General features: G+C 43.4%; 2 protein-coding genes across 3 annotated transcripts; both read right to left on the bottom strand.

Moving 5' to 3' along the window:
• Window positions 1–44: 44 nt before the first annotated feature.
• LOC115154601 (F-box/WD repeat-containing protein 11) lies at window positions 45–11327 on the bottom strand. Its single transcript, XM_029701004.1, has 13 exons — window positions 11176–11327; window positions 9317–9379; window positions 6898–7120; window positions 5473–5659; window positions 5172–5262; window positions 4917–5054; window positions 4608–4726; window positions 4226–4475; window positions 2547–2665; window positions 2289–2399; window positions 1872–1950; window positions 1623–1787; window positions 45–970 (listed from the first exon to the last, which is right to left on the bottom strand). The coding sequence occupies exons 1-12, from the start codon at window positions 11212–11214 to the stop codon at window positions 1626–1628; spliced, it is 1581 nt and encodes a 526-aa protein (XP_029556864.1). The 5' UTR covers window positions 11215–11327; the 3' UTR covers window positions 45–970; window positions 1623–1625.
• Window positions 11328–14180: 2853 nt separating this feature from the next.
• On the bottom strand, window positions 14181–19046 carry LOC115154602 (eukaryotic peptide chain release factor subunit 1). Of its 2 annotated transcripts, none has more exons than XM_029701005.1 (11): window positions 18835–19046; window positions 18350–18460; window positions 17000–17175; window positions 16722–16861; window positions 16309–16447; window positions 16019–16209; window positions 15771–15900; window positions 15450–15632; window positions 15269–15333; window positions 14900–15047; window positions 14181–14747 (listed from the first exon to the last, which is right to left on the bottom strand). In XM_029701005.1, the coding sequence occupies exons 2-11, from the start codon at window positions 18433–18435 to the stop codon at window positions 14665–14667; spliced, it is 1341 nt and encodes a 446-aa protein (XP_029556865.1). In that variant the 5' UTR covers window positions 18436–18460; window positions 18835–19046; the 3' UTR covers window positions 14181–14664. The 2 variants fall into 2 exon arrangements, with proteins under 2 accessions (XP_029556865.1, XP_029556866.1); XM_029701006.1 differs by lacking the exon at window positions 18835–19046 and adding an exon at window positions 18606–18757.
• Between the last annotated feature and the right edge of the window lie 2504 nt (window positions 19047–21550).

Raw genomic sequence — 21550 nt, 5'->3', positions numbered from 1 at the left:
AGATGCATGATACTGAACAAGTACATTACTCATACACACTGGTGTACACTCCTTCACATTCAAGTACTTTATTCTTATTAATGTTTTTTTTTCCCTTTAAAAAAAATCTTTTCAATATACAACACCATTTTAGACAAGACAATTCTGTTTACAACTAATTTCAGCTCAGTAAGGGGTCATTCAGAACCTAGACAGGCAGCAAGAGGGGGACAGAACAGGACAGAGGGAGAGTAAGTGAAAGACGAACGCAGGGTAGAGAACTATGGATGAGAGGGGGTGAATTTGAGAGAGGGGTTTGGAGAGAAAAATAAAATCTTAGTACACTAAAACTAAATTAATTAGGTCAAAAATAAAAAATATAGAAAAACTTAAATAGGTCACTAGCACACTGTTGTCCCATCACTTAGCCATGCAGTACAGTCTTCAGGGGAAAAAAAAACATCAGCTCTCTTCCAATTTTTTTTTTACCAAACAAAATGAGAAAATAACAAGATTGATATGTCCTTGGTGCCCAAATGGGCGGGCCTGAGGCATCTGTCACTCAGTCTGGATGCGAAGAGTTGAGCCCCGGCCCTGTCTCCTTCCTTTCCTCCCCAGGGTATCTTTAACAGGCCGTCTCCAGCCCTCTTTCTCCATTCCTCCAGCCATTCACTTCAGATTCCTTCATGTCCATGTCTGTTACTCGGTCTTGGGTGACCAGAGTAAGGGGAGTTGGGCCTTAGAGTGTTACCTAGTAGACTCCGCTTGGTGTGTATGTTTGTGTGCGTTTTGGTTGGGGGCGTGTAAGGGGCAATGTGTTTGAGCACTGAAGGCCCGATGAGGGTGGGACGACCCCTCCACATGAACACCAGGAGGAGGACAGAGATGATGCAAAGAGGATGATGGAGTGGGAAGTGACCTCTGACCCTGGCACATTGACTTGGCCATTAGGACTGTCCCCGCACACACATCACATTCCACCGGGCCTGCCCTGCAGACAGAGAGAGACAGAGAGAGACAGAGAGAGACAGAGAGAGACAGAGAGAGACACACTCAGCACACTATGCAAGTAATCCTGTAGGTGTGTCCAATTTAGGTCAGGAGTCCCACCAAGTAAAGAATGAAGTTAGTGGTTTATGAGCTGCAGTGCTTACCACCCCCCAACAAAACATTTTTTTGGTAGAGTTAATAGAAGAAAATAGAAGAAAAAGGGTGGGAAGCTTAAAGATTGAGACAGCAATGCAGAAAGTAAACAGCAATATCAGGTCAACTGAAGCCCACCCATATGCACAGAGCGCAGCGTCTTGCATCGCAATCACAAACCTACTTCCACTAGTGATCCTGTACGGGTGTCACCTCATTTATTTGTCTGTAGGAAAACGTGTGTGTGTGGGTTAGGGAACAAATCCATTGATGGCTGCTAGGGCTGATGAATCAAATATTTGTATGAATCTGGCCTGCAAAATATAGAGAGATGTGTGCTTGCTTACTTATCTTAACTACCGAAAAGCCACACAATTTGAATCAGAGCATCTTGTTCATTAAAAATATCACTTTAGTTTGTTGTATTCATTCCTTGTGTGTGTAAGTTGTGGTGAGTGTATGCAGGCGCATACTCCTGAGTGTGCGAGAGTCGTGTGTACCTGCTATCTGGAGATGTATGTATACGTGCGAGAGGGCGACCTGCCCTCAGTCTGTCCATTTGTCGACACGTTCAGGAAGTCCCAGATGAGGATAGTGTCGTCATGGGAACTGCTGATGATCTGGAATTCATCAAACTGTAGCCTGAATACACGCCCAGAGTGCTCCTGAAAGACATCATCATATTCATCAGTATCCTCTACAATAACCATCATCTCCACCATCATGCTCTAGATCCAAGCAAAACTCACCACCAGTGTGCGCAGACAGAGGGTGCTGGCAGGGGCGCGAGGGTCCAGAGCAGCTTGTAGGTCCCATACTTTGATTTTACTACAAAGGAACAGCACAGGCACGCACACCCTCTTAACATCAAAATGTAAACAACAAAATAGTATTCAAGTCTTGTCAGTGGATAAGCTGGAGGACCTCATACTCCGGCCTATAAAAGTTTGACTGACAGCCTAACAAATTCACTCTGATTAACAGGCCGAGACCGGGATTGGGGGAAATCAGGAGTCTGAGATCAGCAGTGAGAGAATAACAAGGATTAACAGAGGCCAAGTGCAGGATCAGAGTGAGGGAGTAAAGCCATTCAGGGTCAATCTCCATTAGTAGTGAAACATCAGCTCAGGCTAACGCCTGCCACAAAGGGATAAAGCCTCCCTTACCCATCATAGGCTCCGCTAACGATCCTTTTGTTGTCGAATCGAATACAGCGGACCAACTCTTCATGGCCTTCCAATACCCGCAAACATGCCCCGCACTCAATATCCCACAACCTGAGGAGAGAATCCCTGTTACTTTAGCAACATTTGACAGAATAGTCATGACAAAGCATGTTCACCTCCAGGTCACAGATTCTATAAATATAGGCCAGTGAGAAACACCCAGGAGAATATTCCACCCTCAAACACACACACACTCACCGGATAGTGTTGTCCGAGGAGCCGCTGACCACTAGTCTGTCTCTGTACTGCAGACAGGCGATGCCTCGCTTATGGCCGTTCAGCGTACGTACAAACTCGCACGTGCTGGTGCTCCACACCTGCAGGGGCGTCAAGGCAAAAACACACACCACCCAGAGGTCAACACAAAAAAAGGCAGAAGCATTTAGCCTACATAATCCTTCATGTCAACACTAACAGTTTTTACTATTGACATCTCATCCTTCCCGTTTTCCTTCATTAGAATGCATCTGTACTAATCACTGTCTGGACCGGACGATGAAGCTGCTGAGAACAGTCTGCAGCCAGAGCTATAATCCAGCTGTACACCTCTCTGTCTTCACACACACACACACACACACACACACACACGTGTCAGAGAGTGACACTGTGCAGCTGCATGAAAACATGAATGTAAACACAAAGGTATAACAGTAATACACATTTAGGGGTGTCGAGTAACACTCCCTCTCCCAAATACACATATTGCAGTCTGCCGTCCCTCCCTTATTACTTGGGGAATGTTTTCAGAGAGCTGGGGCGTAGTGTGCGGGAGACGGCTCGGTACGGAATGCCTTGGCCCGTCTCCCAGGGCGATGGGTGGGCTAGCCAGGGTCTCTTTGTTCCTGGAATCCTGGCTGCCCACAAATCCACCGTCTGGAATACGGGGAGGTACTGGGGAGCTGGGGATGAGACTGGGGTTAGGGCTGAGACGAGACAGACAGGCAGGTCCACAGTTTAGCCCCAGGAAGAGACAGACATCAGCTCTGGACTCTGGGTTCAGTCAGTGCTTGCCACAGCAGCCCTCACACTCTGGGCTAACTCAAGCTCTATGCTGCCCTCTACTGGACACATTGCACAACTGAACTCAACCAGAATGAGAGGATTTGGTAGGTTTGGCTAGGGGACACTTGATAGGTGTGGCTGGCTTGTATTTTGCATTTCAAGTATCTTCTGTGAATGAACAATGACAAGCAGTGATGGGGAAGATAACTAGCTTTTGATTAAAACCACCATGGTCATACAGAGCAGGGGGAGAGAACTGAAGCCTCTCATTTATCATTCTAGCTCACAGGAAGTTAAAGAACACACACACACTAGCCAAGAAATCAAAGCCTGGCTGAATAACACTGGTTGTGCATTCAGTAGACTCTGCTAAAGCAATGTAAAGTCACTCCTTTTGTATGGTTCAGAGTGCCGGAGGATCACTCAGACAGACTTGATGCCAAATGGTTGATGTTGCAGATCTTACAAAGACAACAGGCAGAATAAGATCTCTACAGCAAATAAGGCAACCATTTTTTTATAATAAAGACTTAAGATCAAGATGCACAGGATCCAATGGGTTGGACACATGCTAAGAATGTCTCAAGAAAGGATCCCTAAAAAGTTGCTCTCTGGAAAAAACAAGGAAGGCAGGCCAAAGATAACATGGCGACAGACTGGTGGCTGAGCTGGATCTCTCATGGGACAGGACCCAAGCTACAGCAAAAAGACTGTAGTGGCAGAGATTGTTGCGGGCTTAGATCCCACTAGGGCCGAAGAAGACTAAGTTAGTAAGTCTTGTGCCACTGTAAAAGTACTAGAACATATGCTTGTTGAGATGTTGCTATGCTTGAGTCTCTAGTGAGTTGACCTTAGGTCATCGGGGGCAAACTTGCCTTGATGGTACGGTCACCGGACGCTGACACGATGTACTTGTCGTCAAAGTCCACCACGTTGACCGCTGCTCTGTGGCCGACCAGCACGCGGCGCAGACTGATGTCTGTGGGCGAGGCCATGTCCCACACGGCGATGGAACGGTCCTTCGAGCACGTCACCATCAGACCGTTACAGAACCGCAAGTGGAGAACCGCCTCGTTGTGGTGGATCAGAGTGTTCAGCACCTCCCCAGTGTTCACATCCCACACCCTGAGACACCGAGAGAGATCATCAATATCCGTCAAACACAATATACCACATGGAGATGCCTCTTGAATTAAATAAGCTTTGGAGCTTCCTGGAGCATGGGTAAGAGCGCAGAGAGGGAGAGGAGTTGCTGACCTGACGGTGGAGTCCGAGGACCCGGTGACAATGACCCTCTCATCATACTGCAGACACAACACTGAGCCTGTATGACCTGTCAGGATCTTCAGACACTCCAGAGACTGCTTGTCCCAGATCTACACAGAAACAGAGGGTGAGAAATTCATCCAAAATATTATTTATCAAAAAATGTACTAGACGTTGCATTGACACATTGTAAGAAGCTTTCTTGTTATACAATATCTATATTTAGAAATCTTGTATTCAAAATATCCAGTAGACATTAGATTACCCCCCCTTCAATCAACATCAAACAAGAACACCGACCTTGATGGAGTTGTCTCTGAGGCCGCTGATGATCTTGTCGTCGTCATACTGCAGACAGTAAACCCCCTTACTGTTCTCTGAGCGACACTGGATCCGCTGCAGATTGTGCCGACCACACCTCCAGTTAGCCTCGATCGTCTAAAGAGAGCGGGGGGGGGGGGGGGGGGGGGGGGGTTAGTGAATGGGAAACACAGGAAAGATCAGTGAGAAGAGAGGGAGGTTGAAGGGGACAAGGGGAGCAGCAGAAACACTCACCTCTATGTCCTGGATGATTTTGGGGTACAGGGAGCGGTAGTAGGAGTTTGGTGGGACTTCTGTGGTTCGATTCTTGAACAGGTACTTTTCCCTAGAAGAGAGAACACGTTCACTATTTAAACAAAATGCCCAAACACATTCATCTCCACAACACCAATTGTCTTTTCCTAAGGTGAAGTTGCTTGGATACATTCTATTACGTTGATTCTTGAGAACAGATATTGATCCCTTCTACTGGTGATCTGAATGAAACTCATTGTGATTCAGGGTGGTCCAGCCAGCGATCCCAGTCCGTACTCACCACTGGTGCCTCTCTGACAGGCCTTTCCAGAGGGGGTCTGTACGGACCATGCGCTCTATGAGTTTCTTCCACAGCATTCCCTCCGAGATGACCCTCTGCCACTCCTTACAGACCAGCTCTGCCGAGCACAGCGAGCGAGAGTCCAGGAAGGACAGGATGTTCTCCGCTATGTGGTCCAGACCCTGAGCTATAACCACAAGGAGTAGAAGTATTCATGTAATTGTGAATGAACTGAGCCTGGGGTGTGTTCATTAGTCAGATACCGCAGCAAACAATTGCAAAATGTTTAGCCTAATGAAAAGGTTTTGCCCACGTAAATGAGTTTATTGGACAAATCCAGGTAGGTCCCTACCGGTTTCAATAGCTTCAGTTTGGTTCCTAGTCAATATACAACCCTCTAAAGTGGTTTCTTTTGGAGCATTTAGTGGTGGCGAGGTAGGAGTTATATTGGTCGTGGTATATTCTGTATAAGCGCACTCATTTTAGGGATGTGACAAATGGACAGTTTTGTGTTTAAAAACAGACATTTTTGTATCAGTTTACCGTTAAAACGATAAGAGAAAATGCCCAAATTCCACTTCAATTCACAATGCAGAATAATGTCTTATTACATATGGCCGGGCAGTGAAGTTATATCTACCGCGGTCATATCGTTGAAAGCGCCTCGGCTACGACATATTTGGTTATCTAAGGGTACACTATGGCTTTTTAAAATGCCGACATGAAACCTTCTCTAAAGATAGTTTCGAAGCGCCCCTGAACAGGTATTTTTCTGTAAAGGAATGACGCTTCTGAAGCAGGACTCACGTCCATCACTAGGCGACCATAACTGTCAATCAAATAACCTCGAGCTGCCTGCGCGCAGACCACTGACTCCTAAAAAAAGTACTTTAAAGTTTGTTAAAATACCGTGAGTTACCAAGGCGTTTAGTAGAAAGAAAACATCTTCCGCTAAACTGAGACTGATATAGTTGCCGTTCTTCCGAGAACAAAAACACTTGCATCTTTCATAGCGAGGTAGCAAGGGACGGAGAGAGAGGGGAGGGGCACAGTATAGGCAGGTCGGCCACTTGGCAGGCTGAGTCAGAACAGAGCACTAGGCCTATCTATCAGCAATCAAAAGCTGTATCTCGCAATGGAATGCTCTATTTTGTAGTTTCTTGGCTTGCAGGGCATATGATCAATGAATAGACACACAATTAACACACAACCGCATCATCAGCAAAGACAAAGAGCAGGTGAGCCAGCTGCACTGTGATTTAAAATGTCTGAAAAGAATATTAATACACATAATTTTTCCATTTGGGATTTTTCTTAATATTAAGGATTCCAATTTTGTTTAAACATTTTCGCATTCACCCCCCTAATATAATACATGACGTGGCCATGCTAACAAGTAATATCAAACTGCAGTGTGTACCATACCTGGCAGTGCAGTGATGAAGTCCCTTTGGAGCATTGGTTTGAGGTAGGAGTTGATGTGGCCGTGTTGGTAGTGGCACATGCGTGAAATCAGGTGTTCCACAAACTCCACTTGGTCAGCCTCAGACCACTGGTCAAACAGCTGGATGCACACGTCCTTCTCCTTCTCATAGTTCCCTTCCGATGGTCGCTTCCTTGAGCCCGTCGTGGGACCGTTAGTGATCGTCTAAACACAGAAATGGAACGGTTATAAACCATCAGTCTACAGTGGTGTGTACTGTAAAATGTATGGACTCGTCAGAGCTTCAGTCGACATGGCTCTCTTGTCAAATGAGGGACGGGCTTTGGGCCTTGATAAAGCTAGTCTGTGTACAGAACTCTATGGGCCGGTTTCCCGGACAATCTCTATTGAGCATTCTTTTAAGTCCAGTACTAGAATGAATGTACAGTTGAAGTCGGAAGTTTACATACACCGTAGCCAAATACATTTAAACTCAGTTTCACAATTCCTGATATTTAATTCTAGTAGAAATTCCCTGTCTTAGGTCAGTTAGGATCACCACTTCATTTTAAGAACGTGAAATGTCAGAATAATAGTAGAGAGAATTATTTATTTCAGCTTTTATTTCTTACATCACATTCCCAGTGGGTCAGAAGTTTACATACACTCAATTAGTATTTGGTAGCATTGCCTTTAAATTGTTTAACTTGGGCCAAACGTTTTGGGTAGCCTTCCACAAGCTTCCCACAATAAGTTGGGTGAATTTTGGCCCATTCCTCCTGACAGAGCTGGTGGAACTGAGTCAGGTTTGTCGGCCTCCTTGCACGCACCTGCTTTTTCTGTTCTACCCACACATTTTCTAATGGGATTGAGGTCAGGGCTTTGTGATGGCCACTCCAATACCTTGACTTTGTTGTCCTCAAGCCATTTTGCCACAACTTTGGAAGTCTGCTTGGGGTCATTGCCCATTTGGAAGACCCATTTGCGACCAAGCATTAACTTCATCATGTCTTGAGATGTTGCTTCAATATATCCACAAAATTTTCCTGCCTCACGATGCCATCTATTTTGTGAGGTGCACCAGTCCCTCCTGCAGCAAAGCACCCCCACAACATGATGCTGCCACCCCCGTGCTTCACGGTTGGGATGGTGTTCTTTGGCATGCAATCCTCCCCCTTTTTCCTCTAAATATAACGATGGTCATTATGGCCAAACAGTTCTATTTTTGTTTCATCAGACCAGAGGACATCTCTCCAAAAAGTACAATCTTTTCTGTACAGCACTTTGATATATCAGCTGATGTAAGAAGGGCTATATAAATACATTTGATTTGTCCCCATGTGCAGTTGCAAACCGTAGTCTGGCTATATGACGGTATTGGAGCGGTGGCTTCTTCCTTGCTGAGCAGGTTATGTCGATATAGGACTCGTTTTACTGTGGATATAGATAATTTTGTACCCGTTTCCTCCAGCATCTTCACAAGGTACTTTGCTGTTGTTCTGGGATTCATTTGCACTTTTCGCACAAGAGTACGTTCATCTCTAGGAGACAGAACAAGTCTCCTTCCTGAGCGGTATGACAGCTGCGTGGTCCCATGGTGTTTATACTTGCGTACTAAAGTTTGTACAGATGAACGTGGTACGTTCAGGCGTTTGGAAATTGCTCCCAAGGATGAACCAGACTTGTGGAGGTCTTAGCTGATTTCTTTTGATTTTCCCATGATGTCAAGCAAAGGAGGCACTGAGTTTGAAGGTAGGCTTTGAAATACATCCACAGGTACACCTCCAATTGACTCAAATAATGTAAATTAGCCTGTCAGACCAGGCCATGACATTTTCTGGAATTTTCTAAGCTGTTTAAAAGCACAGTTAACTTAGTGTATGTAAACATGTGACCCACTGGAATTGTGATAGTGAATTTATAAGTGAAATAATCTGTCTTAACAATTGCTGGAAAAATTACTTGTGTCATGCACAAAGTAGATGTCCTAACCGACTTGCCAAAAATATAGTTTGTTAACAAGAAATTTGCGGAGTGGTTGAAAAATTAGTTTTAAATGACTCCAACCTAAGTGTATGTAAACTTCTGACTTCAACTGTATGTCTGGGAAACCGGCTTTATATATTGAATCTGGTTTTGGTGTGTGTGGATTGCCTCTTCAAATTGCCATGGCGACGTTGTGCTCGGAGAAAGGTTTTTGATGACACTGTAGTCTGGCATTAGTACACACACCGTTCACTGACCACTGGAAACCACAACTAGATTGTCAATATTGATGGCACAAGGCACACTTTAAAGATAATTATGAAGACATAAAATGGGGAGATACGCTAACGGGTTATAAATGTGTTCTTTGGAGGTGGACTAGGCTAATACGTGTCGGTGACCGACTGGCCGTGGACCCACGGTCTGTTGTCTCACCTTGAACACTGTGATCTTCTTTGATGAGAGGTCATCTGTCTGGGAGTCCATGAAAGTGGTGTTCTGAGGGGGATAGGCCATTAGTAAATCAAGAGACATTATTCATTAACATAACACACAGACAGCCCAAACCTTCCGGTCCAAACTGTACAACATCCAATGTACCATGGGGGACCAATTACAATGCCAGAACAGCAGGCTTGTCATCATTTCTCATCTGAAGAAACAGTCAGTCAAAGTAAGCTAATTGTTTAAGCATGGGGGACTGGGTTCAACGTTGATGTGCATTAGGTATCAGCAGAGGCTTGTTGGATTTGAAGAGGGAGGGAGGAATCCATGGCTTGTCAACAGCTGCCCCTTATTCAGACCTGCAAAGCCATGTCAATCTGACATGTATTCAGAAGATTGACATGAAATCTGATAAAGAAAATCAGACCTTATAGGGTTGGCTGTGAGAGGCAACACCAGATGGTATGATAATTCCATTTAAAACAGTCCTGGCTGTGTCTAAATGTTATCAGCCTTGGTGTCCTCCTAGGAGCATGTGGGTATGTTTGTTTGGGGCAACAGATTATCTACAACTGAACCTAAATGCATGCAGTCATTTTTATTTAGCTGACATTACTCCTGCCTGTATCGACATTAAGTGATCGTGTCATATGCCACAAGCCTAGACTGGCACGCTTTGTCCAATACAGAAGCACAGGACTAGGCTGCTAACGTTACTTTGCAAGATAGCCAGTGACATACTGTGTGATAGCAAATCTTTGCCCATATGTCACTGGCTAAGGTGACAACACAGAGAACACTGTCTGGAACAAAATGCACCTATGTAGGAGCTACGTTAACAAGATAATCGGGTGACATTAATCTACGGATGGCTAAATCAAAAATAGCGTCACGATAATAGTTAGCCATCATAATTGTATCTAACATTACCGACGATTACGTTAATTTCTGAATAGCTAACCTAACTACCTGGCCTTTTTGCCTGACGAGATTGTCATACTGACTTGTTAGCTAACGTGACCTACTCAGAAGATGTAGACAAAACTCCGGCTGTTAGCTTCGAACATATCAAACATAATTACTTGTTTATTACGCAAGCTAATGTCAGCTAACCACTTCCTTCTACGCATCTTGAAAAGCCACTGATTCACAATGACACAAACGAAACTCTAGTGTTCGGTATTGAACAGGGTGGGGAGTGCCTCTTTTAGCTAACGTTAGTTATAAATATATATGTGCGAGGTTGACAATCAGGGTAGTTATGTACCTAGTCGGCTAACAAGAAATCGTTAGCCAATGGTTGGCGCTCAAGAAACAGTACACATTTATCGGAAACCTAACTTTATGTTTAACCTGGAAAGCTTGTGGCTAACTTGGAGTCGGACAAATGGCGCAGCGGCGACGCAGTGAGATCCAATCGCCTAGCTAGTTTTCTTTGCTAGTTAACTGGTTAGCATGTAAGTATTTAACGACGGGGCCACTTCCCGGCCCTTTCTCGTACTAGCAGACTCACTCCTCGTCCTGTCGACCTCTACCATTCGGATGACAATCATTCACTTCCCAATCATTTCCAAAATCATTATGGTGTTACCTAGAATAATTACAAACATGAGCCACGGGTTAAATGTTAGATCAGACATTGGGCCCTCCCTCTACTCGCTAGGTAGCTAACGGTACTACTAGCTAATGTTAGCTAGGCATATTCTATTTTCTATGTCATCTCGGCTCTCCCGTGTGTTCAAAATCGTTTCGATCGGTTCTACTCGAGTGTTAATACCATATTACGCACTCCGACACACACTGCCATCGATATTACCGGGCAGAAAGTAATCATCTAATCCAAAACTCACCATCAGCTCCAACGTTTTGTCCTCCATCTCCGGCTCCATATTGTTGCTCCCCGAAACTCGCTCGCTGCGAAAATGGAAACCCAGCCCTGAGTCGGCGACGGGCCGCAGATGATATGACGCCACAGAACCCAACTGGGAGGGAGGGTTCACTGAAGCATAGACTTACTTGGTTGGTCGAGAAATTATAAAGACGGTATCGTCATTCTGTGGTTGGCTCTTTTCTGCTGCTAAGGGAAAGAGGCTGTGCCTGTTCGGAGGGTCAACTTCCGCCAGGTGCTGCTCAGACGACCTGATCTACAAATCACCTCCACTTGCAAAAGACTGATTACAACAGTTCATGATGTAAAGATTAGCGAATCTACACCGTGTCTAGAATTGGGAAGATGATCATTAAAATTATATTGAAAGTTATATATTATAAAATGGTCTTCCCTTTATGCATCCCACTAGCTAATCACTGTTATATTGGCAAGGGCTGGATATAAATATGACACGTAACTTTCCCTTTTAACAGCGAAGAGAATAGTGTACTTTTCACTGGATGTACCAAGACATTCAATACACAAAAATTCCTGTTGAAAAAAATGCAAAGGGTAATACTTTGTGTATACTAAATAAGCCCCGAATCAAACAGCACACGCCTGCAGTCACACGAAAGTCATATGCAGGAGTGTATATATATATCCCATAATCTTAATTTTATGAACCTTTTCTAATAGGAAATCCACTGGGCCAACCAAGTCTTGACACCTGATTTGCAAACAATGAGGTCATTTAATACATCTCATACAAAATGGTGACAGATGAGTAGATCAAATCCAGCAAGTGTCATAACATGGGCTTTTGATGTTGAAAAGTCATCACACATCACATTCATAACTTGATAAAATAGCTCACTGTGCCCCAAAAGGGGCTACATAGAACCATCCCACCATACCATTCTTACATGCCAGATCCAGACAATAGTCCCCCATAGCTCACATTCAGGCTGACAAAATATATATTTTTTAGACACTGCAGGCCACAAAAGCCCCCAAACCAACATCCAGTGCCTCTGCCCAAAATGTTCCGTGACTAAATCCTTTCGGGCAGGGAGAAACAAAGCTAGGCAGGGCTGTGTCAAACCTACAGGTAACTGCCAAAATAAAGGGAACACTAACCTAAAGCATCTTAATAGGTCGTCGGGCCACAACGAGCCAGAACATCTTCAATGCGCATTGGCATAGATTCTACATGGGTCTGGAAGTCTATTGGAGGGATGTGACACCATTATTACACGAGAAATGCAATCATTTTGCTTTGTTGGACATGGTGGTGGAAAACGCCATCTCGGGCGCCGCTCCAGAATCTCCCACAAGTGTTCAATTGGGTTGGGTTGAGATCTGGTGACTGAGACGGCCACGGCATATGGTTTACATTGTTTTCATGCTCATCGAACCATTTAGTGACCACTCATGCCTTGTGGATGGGGCCATAGCCATGGTAGCCAAAATAATGGGCAACTGGGCCTGCCCAGCATTTTCATACATGACCATAAGCATAAGAATTCTTAGGAGCCACACCTGTGTGGAACCACCTGCTTTCAATATATTTTGTATCCCTCATTTACTTGCGTTTGCTATATTTTGGCAGTTACCTGTATATAATGGTAGGGGAAAGACTAGAGACAGTCAGAGCCATTAATCACATCCAGTACCATCATACTCAAAAATAATAACTATACAGATTTCTATTGATATAGATCAGGATGGGCAACTCCAGTCCTCAGGGGCCTGATTGTTGTCACACATTTCCCCCAACCCCAGCTGAAACACCTGACTGGAACCAACACAACCCCCGAACAACTTCTACCCCCAAGCCACGACTGCTAAATAGTTAATTATATAGTTAAGCAATAGCTACCCGGACTATCTGCATTGACCCTTTTTGCACTAAGTCGGACTCATCACATACACTGCTGTTAATCTATCCTGTTGTCTAGTGACTTTATCCCTACCTATATGTACATATCTACCTCAATTATCTCGTACCCCTGCACAGACTCAGTGCTACTGTAGTACCCTGTGTGTATATAGCCAAGTTATCATTAACCATTGTGTATTTATTCCATGCTATTTTTCTATTATTTGTCTTTAAAAAAAACTGCATTGTTGGGAAGACCAGTAAGTAAGCATTTCACTGTTAGTCTACACCTGTTGTTAACAAAGCATGTGATGCCAATAAATCAAGCTCTACAGTTTAGAATGCAATTAGTTTAAAATCAGCTGTTTGCTATGGATGGGGACAAAGTGTGACACCAATCCCCCCCCCCATCCCTGATGGGCAACCTTCATGCGTATAGAGTGCTCATACCAGGGGTGCATTCAGTACACTTCAACATTTGCAACATTGCGCAACGGTTTGTATTGAACAACACGTTTCCCCAAAAACACTACACACCGCTTTGGTGGTGGCCTGATCAACATGGGTGTGACCATCTAAAAATCACAGAACTCATACTGCACACCATATGGTAACTGCCCCCTGGGACATCATAATCACGCTCTTCAACTGGTCATTCAGTATTGAACACGACCCAGTAACATGCCTGGAAGACAAGACATACAAAACTGCCTGGCAACAAGCACACTGGCTCTCATTGTCTGAATTGCACAGTGACAAACTGACCAATCAATCACAGTAAACATTGAACACAGATGTCTCTGTGGAACGAGGGGGAATGAAAGTATGAATGGTCACAGCACTGAGGGCATGGTTCATTATGCTTAATAGAGTGGTGTGTACACAAGGCAATATAAAAGCAGACGACATACAAACCTAAATCTGAGCTCTGGGAACTCTGTATGAGTCATAAAGGGCAAGGGTCCTCGAAATGAAAAAACATACAAGAAAACAGTACGGGCTCAAAGTACAGCACCTGTGACAGTGAATAAATGACCAGGGGGGAGCTGGGACAAAATAAAGCAGGTGCTGAAATAAAGATCGGATGAGACGGGAGGCAGGGACAGGGTATGGGATAGTAAAGCAGCTCCAATTTAATCATTATTTCCTTGCTCTCTACATAAATTTGATTTAAAAAAGGAAAACAAAATCAAAATCTCAAAACACAGAAGCAGGTACCAGTAAAAATGTTAAAAAATAAAGGGAAATTGAGTTGGAAGAAGAAAGTGGGGAGTGATGACAAAAATAGATTTGTATAACCTATCAGTGTGGCCTAGAGAAGGCCAAGCAGGCAGGCAGGAGTGTGGCCTTGCTGTCAGTCACTTTGAATCAGTCATTAACGCGGAACAAACCAAGACGAGCGCCATCCAACCAGGTGATGAGTCACTGCTTCAAGTCAGGGAAACGTTGATATACGGCATCACATCCATGTCTTTTATTTGAAGGTCTGGGTCTCCCTCCTGACTACTTGCTTTCCTTCCACCAGTATTTCGGTCAAATCAGGGAAAGCCTTTCAATTTATTAATTTCTTGTTTCAGTCTCAACTACCTAGTAGTCATCCAAATCAAATAACTCATCGTCTTCCCCTTGGTACTCTATGGCCTGGAAATCCACCCTGTACCGCAAGATCCCTGTGGAGGTGAAGTAGAGGAAGAATCATAGTCTTAGGTAACTCTGCAGAGGTGCATTACAGTGACAATATTTGTTTATGTATTCACATGACCCCAGAATAATAGTAAAAGCCTTTAGTTATGAATGTATGAATGTATAATCAAACTCTTACCACCAATTCCACCAAAGCCTTTGACAAACTGGGATCCTTCTTGGCTCTTGTCAGTGACAATCTCCAGACAGGCTCCAAACTTCTTATAGCTATTGGCGAACCATTCAAGTAACGGCATGCTCTCAATCAGCTCATGCTCCTGCCCAGTCTGTTGAAATACACCCACACCCAAAAAAGTAGATCAGGGAAAACTGTGAGATCCTTTTATGAGAATTCTCCTTATAAAAGTGGTGGATGCAAACACAGGAAGTAGACATTAGGTGAAATTTAAGAGACAAAATGACATCACATTTTAAAAAGAGCCTCTAGAACCACAACAGAACTTCCTTCATACACTTGTGTAGGTTATGGAAAGAACTTCTCACTGACCTCTTTGTCTGTGAAGTGAGACTTGTCTTTCTCCTGCTCTGGTGTCAAATACAACGTTTTCTCATCTGGATCAGTGGAAGAAGAGGTTGAACAGAACAGACATGTGGCAAGAAAGAGACGTGTTAAGACCAGAATCCCTCAACTGAATGCATTTTGTATATGGCGCACATTATTTACATACCTGTACCCTTCTCCACCATAGCAAGTCCCTCTGCGCCGTGGCATCGTAGGATGTATCTCATGGTATCCAGGTTCTCGTAGACAATCAGAATCTCAACAGCACCCATTTCCAGGGCTTTCAGTGTGTCTTCCACCCCAAAGCAGTACTTCCCTGTATCCTGGCTGATCTCATCAAAGTATCGTCCTGGGAGAAGAGGTCCTCTATATTATCAATATGACAACAGGATGGATCATGTCCATGCCAGAGAGACACTCAAGCACTCATGATAGATATCATAGTAGACATTCACACAAATGAACAAAATCAGCTGTATCCAAGTACCTATAAGTTTCTTCTCCTGAATGAATTTAACATTGGAAAGCACTTCTGCGGACAGCTCAATGGCCTGGTTGAACCCATTCTCCCCACCATATGATATGTCAACCAGCTTCAGGATCTTTGCTTGTAGCCTCTGCATGGACATGAGTCAGCAATTCATCAGTCAAACAGATCACATATCAGATGTATAATGCTACAATGCTGACAATGGCTCCAGAAAACCCTGGAATGGTGGGTCTGGAGATACTGACCGGGTCAAACATATCTGACTGGCTGAGCTCCGTCTTGAAGTCAGCTGAACCAGCCAAGACCATGCCTGCTACGTTGACCTTGTCGTTGGAAACAAAAAGCGTGACTGCCGTCTCCGCCACCTTTCGGACGTAGTTGTGTCTCTTCTCCATCCTCAAACGAGCAAAACGCAAGGCAGATTGCCCTCCTCTGCCTGAAAGAGGACCGTTTGTTATACATGGTTGTGTGTGGACAGGCTGGCTGTAATTCTGTTCATGAGTGTATGTTGCACGTGAATGTAGGAGGTTTTAACCATGCTTCTTGGGTAGGTCCACGGTGAACTTGTGCAGCACCTCCCTGGTGTTGCCCTGCAGGGTTCCGAAGAGGGCGCCACTTCCATCAATCACAATGAAACCAAACTTGCTGTCATCTGAGAGCAAGGCTGTAAGCGCCTAAGAGACAGAAAATACATCAGGTAAGATGTCATTTCTCATCTAAATAGAAAGGTGGTCAATATTGACTGTCAGCTGTGCATAACTTCAGGCTACACACAACACCAACTTGTTTCACCAAAACAGGCAACACAGATTTTTTTTTATATCAGAAGATGCCATTTTGTGCAATCCAAAACTCCTTATTTCCCAGTTAGTCACAATAAGCCAATAGGCCCATAGGAAAGATAGTAAGGTGGGAAAATAATGAACCCGGAGTGTTGAACAACCTTACCTCTGTGTGGAACTTGTTGTCACAGAGATACAGAGAAGTGTTGATGGGTTTAAAAGGCTCAAAGTCAATATTGACTTTTTTCTCTTTGCCCTCGTCAGTCACAATGGTGCCACAGTATACAACCAAGCCATTGGGAGGCACTGCAGGGTAAAAAAAAATAAGTTAGCTCTCAGAGATCAATTGATTGAAATAAGAAATGCCCGTAACCAAGCCAGGACCACCTCAAATTACTTCATACAGAGAGAGAGGGTTTCACTACTGACTTCACACATACACACCTTTATTGTAGAGTTTGAGTCTCTGCTGTACAGAGGTGATGGCTCCGAGCACAGAGAGCCTGTTGACTCTGCTTTTAATATTGGATGCAGTGCCAAACTCATCAGCCAACATCTTGGCCACTCTGGAGATCTGATCCTTTGGAGGGATGATCAAGGAGATCATACTCGTACCATTCCTGAGAGGATTGCATTAAACCCACGTTAAAACACATCCTTTGAGTAGAAAGTAAGTCGCACAGTAACTCAAGCGAAATTATGTCCGCAAGCTATTTATTGAAACAACTTTGTAAAAACAAGAACCATAAATTATGGATAGCTAAACCTGTCCTACAGATCCTGTTTACCTAAGCAAGCCAGGCCTTTTCATACACATATAGTATTAAACCTGACTGCTCTAAGGAAAACTCTTATGACAGGTTGTCAGATGAGGCCATTACTACAGTAGTGGTCTTCATATTTCCACATTTTTGTTTTGACCATCATGTTGACAGGTGTGGGCCACAAGTTTGCTGCTGCCCCTAGTCAAGGGGGTGAAGGTCACAGTAGTTTGTTCACAGAGTGAACTCATAAAACAACTTGACCCACTGCACTATATAGACAACCACTTGGGAGAGTGCTCATTGCACAGGACAGGTGTGGAATGTAGATAAGCTAAGTTCCAGATAGTTTGATTTAGGGACAAACAGGTCAATGAAAGGCATAGGAATTGCTTGACCTTTTGATCTAAAAGCAACTACTCCGGCTGACAGGTCTATTGCCAGCCAGTCAAAACGTGATGTGGCACTGACAGTTTTGACTTAGTGAAAACTGCCATGAAATTACAATTTAAAGCAGAACTTGTCCAGTGTCACTCAAACAATTTGAATGTAAAGATTACCTAGATATGGTTGGGCATCAGCTGTGTTTGCTATACTAAAACAATGTGTAGGTTCAGATTGTCAGATAGCTGATAATACTAGTAGGTTAACTAGCGGTGAATTTCAGATACTAGTACTGTCAGCTAGCTAGCTGTTAATGTAAAGCCCTTGAAGTTACAAAACGAATAACTGCCTAGCAAACGTTAGCTGTCGTAACGTTAGCTAGCTACATGACTACTCAAACTTTCGAAACATAGATCAATGCCACTGACATGTGACTTAGCTGGTCAACTAGCCAACTAGCTATGCGTTCAAATAAATATTCAAACTAGCACCACTTGCTAGTTAGTAAGCTAGCTAAAACGTATACTAAAATAATTGTTAGCTAGCTCATATATGGGCCTGGTACCAGTTAGTGGCTCAATATGATGAAGAAAGTCACTGACAAAACCATGCATTTGTCATGTCTTCCACTTGTCATGTCCACACGTACCCCCGAGCAGCTTCCAGACTTTTGATCAACTTCTTTATCTTCCATATCTCCACGTTCCTGTCTGCTGCGTTGGGGTCGTCCGCCATCTTTTCCGCGGTGTCTATTTAGGACCTAGTGTGAGGGTATGTAGTAACGTTAGCAGCAGCATCAAACTATGGACGGCGATATCAAGTTAACAACACAGACGGTTTGTTGTACGCCTCAAGAAAAATATAGCAACATTAAATGGATATATTATACTATTTCCCCAACACACCAGCAAGGACGATAATATTTGCCCAGCTGATCTTGTCAGCAACCGGGTCCTAGTAGCTACCGGTCTCGTCTGGGAAATGCCCTGGCTTTTAAATCCTGCCCAGGCCCTAGAGTCCACCCCACTAGCTCAAGTATTGCGGAATGTCAACGTTATTAGAAACATAATTATGCATACGGATCAAACGCCAATTCCTAACAATGATCGCTCAAAAACATGCACTGTTACTTGCCCCAAGTGCCGTTCTGTCTTCACTTTATCTCTCAAATCACACCTATTTAATTTGTCGTCAGCCCTGACGTTGTTGAGCTCGAGCTCCACTCAAGCCGGTTTGTTGCTACGCATGGTGTCGTCACTAGTTACCACAGCCACAAATTCATAATTATGGTAAACCCTAGGTCGAACATATATTGTCATCTTCAATTTAGGCTTAACCACCGCCCATTTCGACAATGTATTGTTTTACAGTCTGATTTTAAACCTAACCTTAACTCTGACCACAGTGCTAACCCTATGCCACATTTTAAATTAAGACCAAAAAAGCGATGTTTTGTTTTCATTACTTTTTACGACATAACTTTGGTAACTAGTGACAAGTTGTTTTGGAGGCGGTTGGAAGAATTCCGGTTGAGGATCACTTCCTGGAAACGACATAGTTACGGTTCACTCTGACATGTTTCATTGGGCTAAAGAGTGGGTGGGTGGACCTGAGAAAATATACCTGAAAACGTACCTGTAATCAGAGAGGAAGTCAGTTCAGTGTATTCCAATATATTTACTGTAGGCCAGGGTTTCCCAAACTCGGTGCACGTTTTGTTTTTTGTCCTAGTACTACACAGTTGATTCAAATAACAAGATTTGAATCATATTTGAAATGTTGTGGCAAAACCAAGGACCGAGTTTGGGAAACGCTTCTGTAGGCTTATAAACCAGGTTTCCATCCAAGCTTTTTATGCGAGTAAAGTACATGTCCGATAAAAACAAATGTCACGACAGGCCTGATGGTCACAGTATTCGGTTTCACAACTTCACAGGGTGGTGAAAGCGCAAGGTGACGAGCTTGATGCCCCTTTACAATAAATATAGAGGGTCTAATTATGGTGACATGATCATCGATGACTGCCGGTAGAACATTTTTTTTTATAATCTCGCTCTTTTGTCCATAATAATCGTATCATGTAGGATAGTTTTGGGACACAAACATCGGGAGTCTGTGTAATTTCTAAGACCTATATTTACCAGATATAAAGTGGTAAAATAATAAATAAATGTCTGAATCCAACTTCAGTCCCAACCGCCCATATTCCTGCTGTGTAGACAGTAAGTGCGTGGTCTAATGGCAGCTCACTGTAACATGCACCGGTCGTGAGCGTTGCAAAAATAAATGTACACACACGTTATTCAATCATTGTACCCACACTGCTCGTGTGTTGGCGGGCGCTAAAATAAAAGTCGATTCTATTTATGACGCAGAACTCGCTGCAAGTCTTGCCTCTCCCATCTCCTAATTTATTTTTAGAAGCATATACCCACGTGCCATCTTCTCATTGGTTTTTAGAAACATACAGTGGTAAGAAAAAGTATGTGAACCTTTTGGAATTACCTTTATTTCTGCATAAATTAGTCATACAATTTGATCTGATCTTCAGATCAACAATAAACAAACAGTCTGCTTAAACTAATAACACACAAACAAGTATAGTGCTAATGTATTTATTGAACACACCGTGTAAACATTCACAGTGTTGGGTGGGAAAAGTATGTGAATCCTTTAATTATGGATAGGCCCCCTTTTTTATCCACTTTCTGCCTGAATGACATGCCCAAAGTAAACTGCCTGTAGCTCAGGCCCTGAAGCCAGCATATGCATATAATTGCTACCATTGGAAAGAAAACACGTAGAATTTTGTAGAAATGTCAAAATAGTGTAAGAGTATAACACAATAGATATGGTAGGAGAAAATCCAAAGAAAACTAACCAGGATTTTTTTTTCTTTGGAGAGACCATCCTCTTGGAAATGCAAGAGAAAGGTCATATTGTATATTGTCATATTGATGCAATTCATATGGCTTCCACAGGGTGTCAGCAGTCTATGTTCAACGTTTCAGGCTTGTAACTTCAAAAACGAATAAGAAAGTAGTGTTTTTCTATGTGGACAAAGACCTCAAAATCTGTGTCATTGCGTGTAATGACAAAGTTGCGCACCATATGCATATAATTACTTAGCGAGCTGATAAAATCGGTTTCCTATTGAACATACTTCTTTCAGAAAGAAATATTATAGTTTGATTACATTTTAGGGTGTCTGAGTAGTAAATACAAACGTACTTTGACTTGTTGAAACAAAGTTTGGGGTAGATTTTCAGATTCCTTTCTTTGCAAGTTGAACGAGTGGATTTCTCATATCGATGGAGCCAACTAAACAGACTTTTTGGGATATAAAAAAATGATTTTATCTAACAAAACAACACTACATGTTATAGCTGGGAGCCTTTGGATGACAAATCAGAGGAATATTTAAAAAAAGTGAATATTTAATCTTTATATGTGAATGTGTGCCGGTGGAAAAATGTTTATATTGATGTGGGGCGCCGTCCTCAAACAGTCGCATGGCATGCTTTCGCTGTAATAGCTACTGTAAATCAATTCTTGGGCCAACTCTTTTCTCTGTATACATAAATGATGTCGCTCTTGCTGCTGGTGAATCTCTGATCCACCTCTACGCAGACGACACCATTCTGTATACTTCTGGCCCTTCTTTGGACACTGTGTTAACAACCCTCCAGACGAGCTTCAATGCCATTCAACTCTCCTTCCGTGGTCTCCAACTGCTCCTAAACACAAGTAAAACTAAATGTATGCTCTTCAACCGATCGCTGCCTGCACCTGCCCGCCCATCCAGCATCACTTCTCTGGACGGTTCTAACTTAGAATTTGTGGACAACTA

Source organism: Salmo trutta, chromosome 19, assembly GCF_901001165.1.
Source record: "Salmo trutta chromosome 19, fSalTru1.1, whole genome shotgun sequence".
NCBI lineage: Eukaryota > Metazoa > Chordata > Actinopteri > Salmoniformes > Salmonidae > Salmo > Salmo trutta.
Note: the sequence above shows the minus strand (reverse complement) of the source record. Positions and strands in the feature narration are given on the sequence as shown.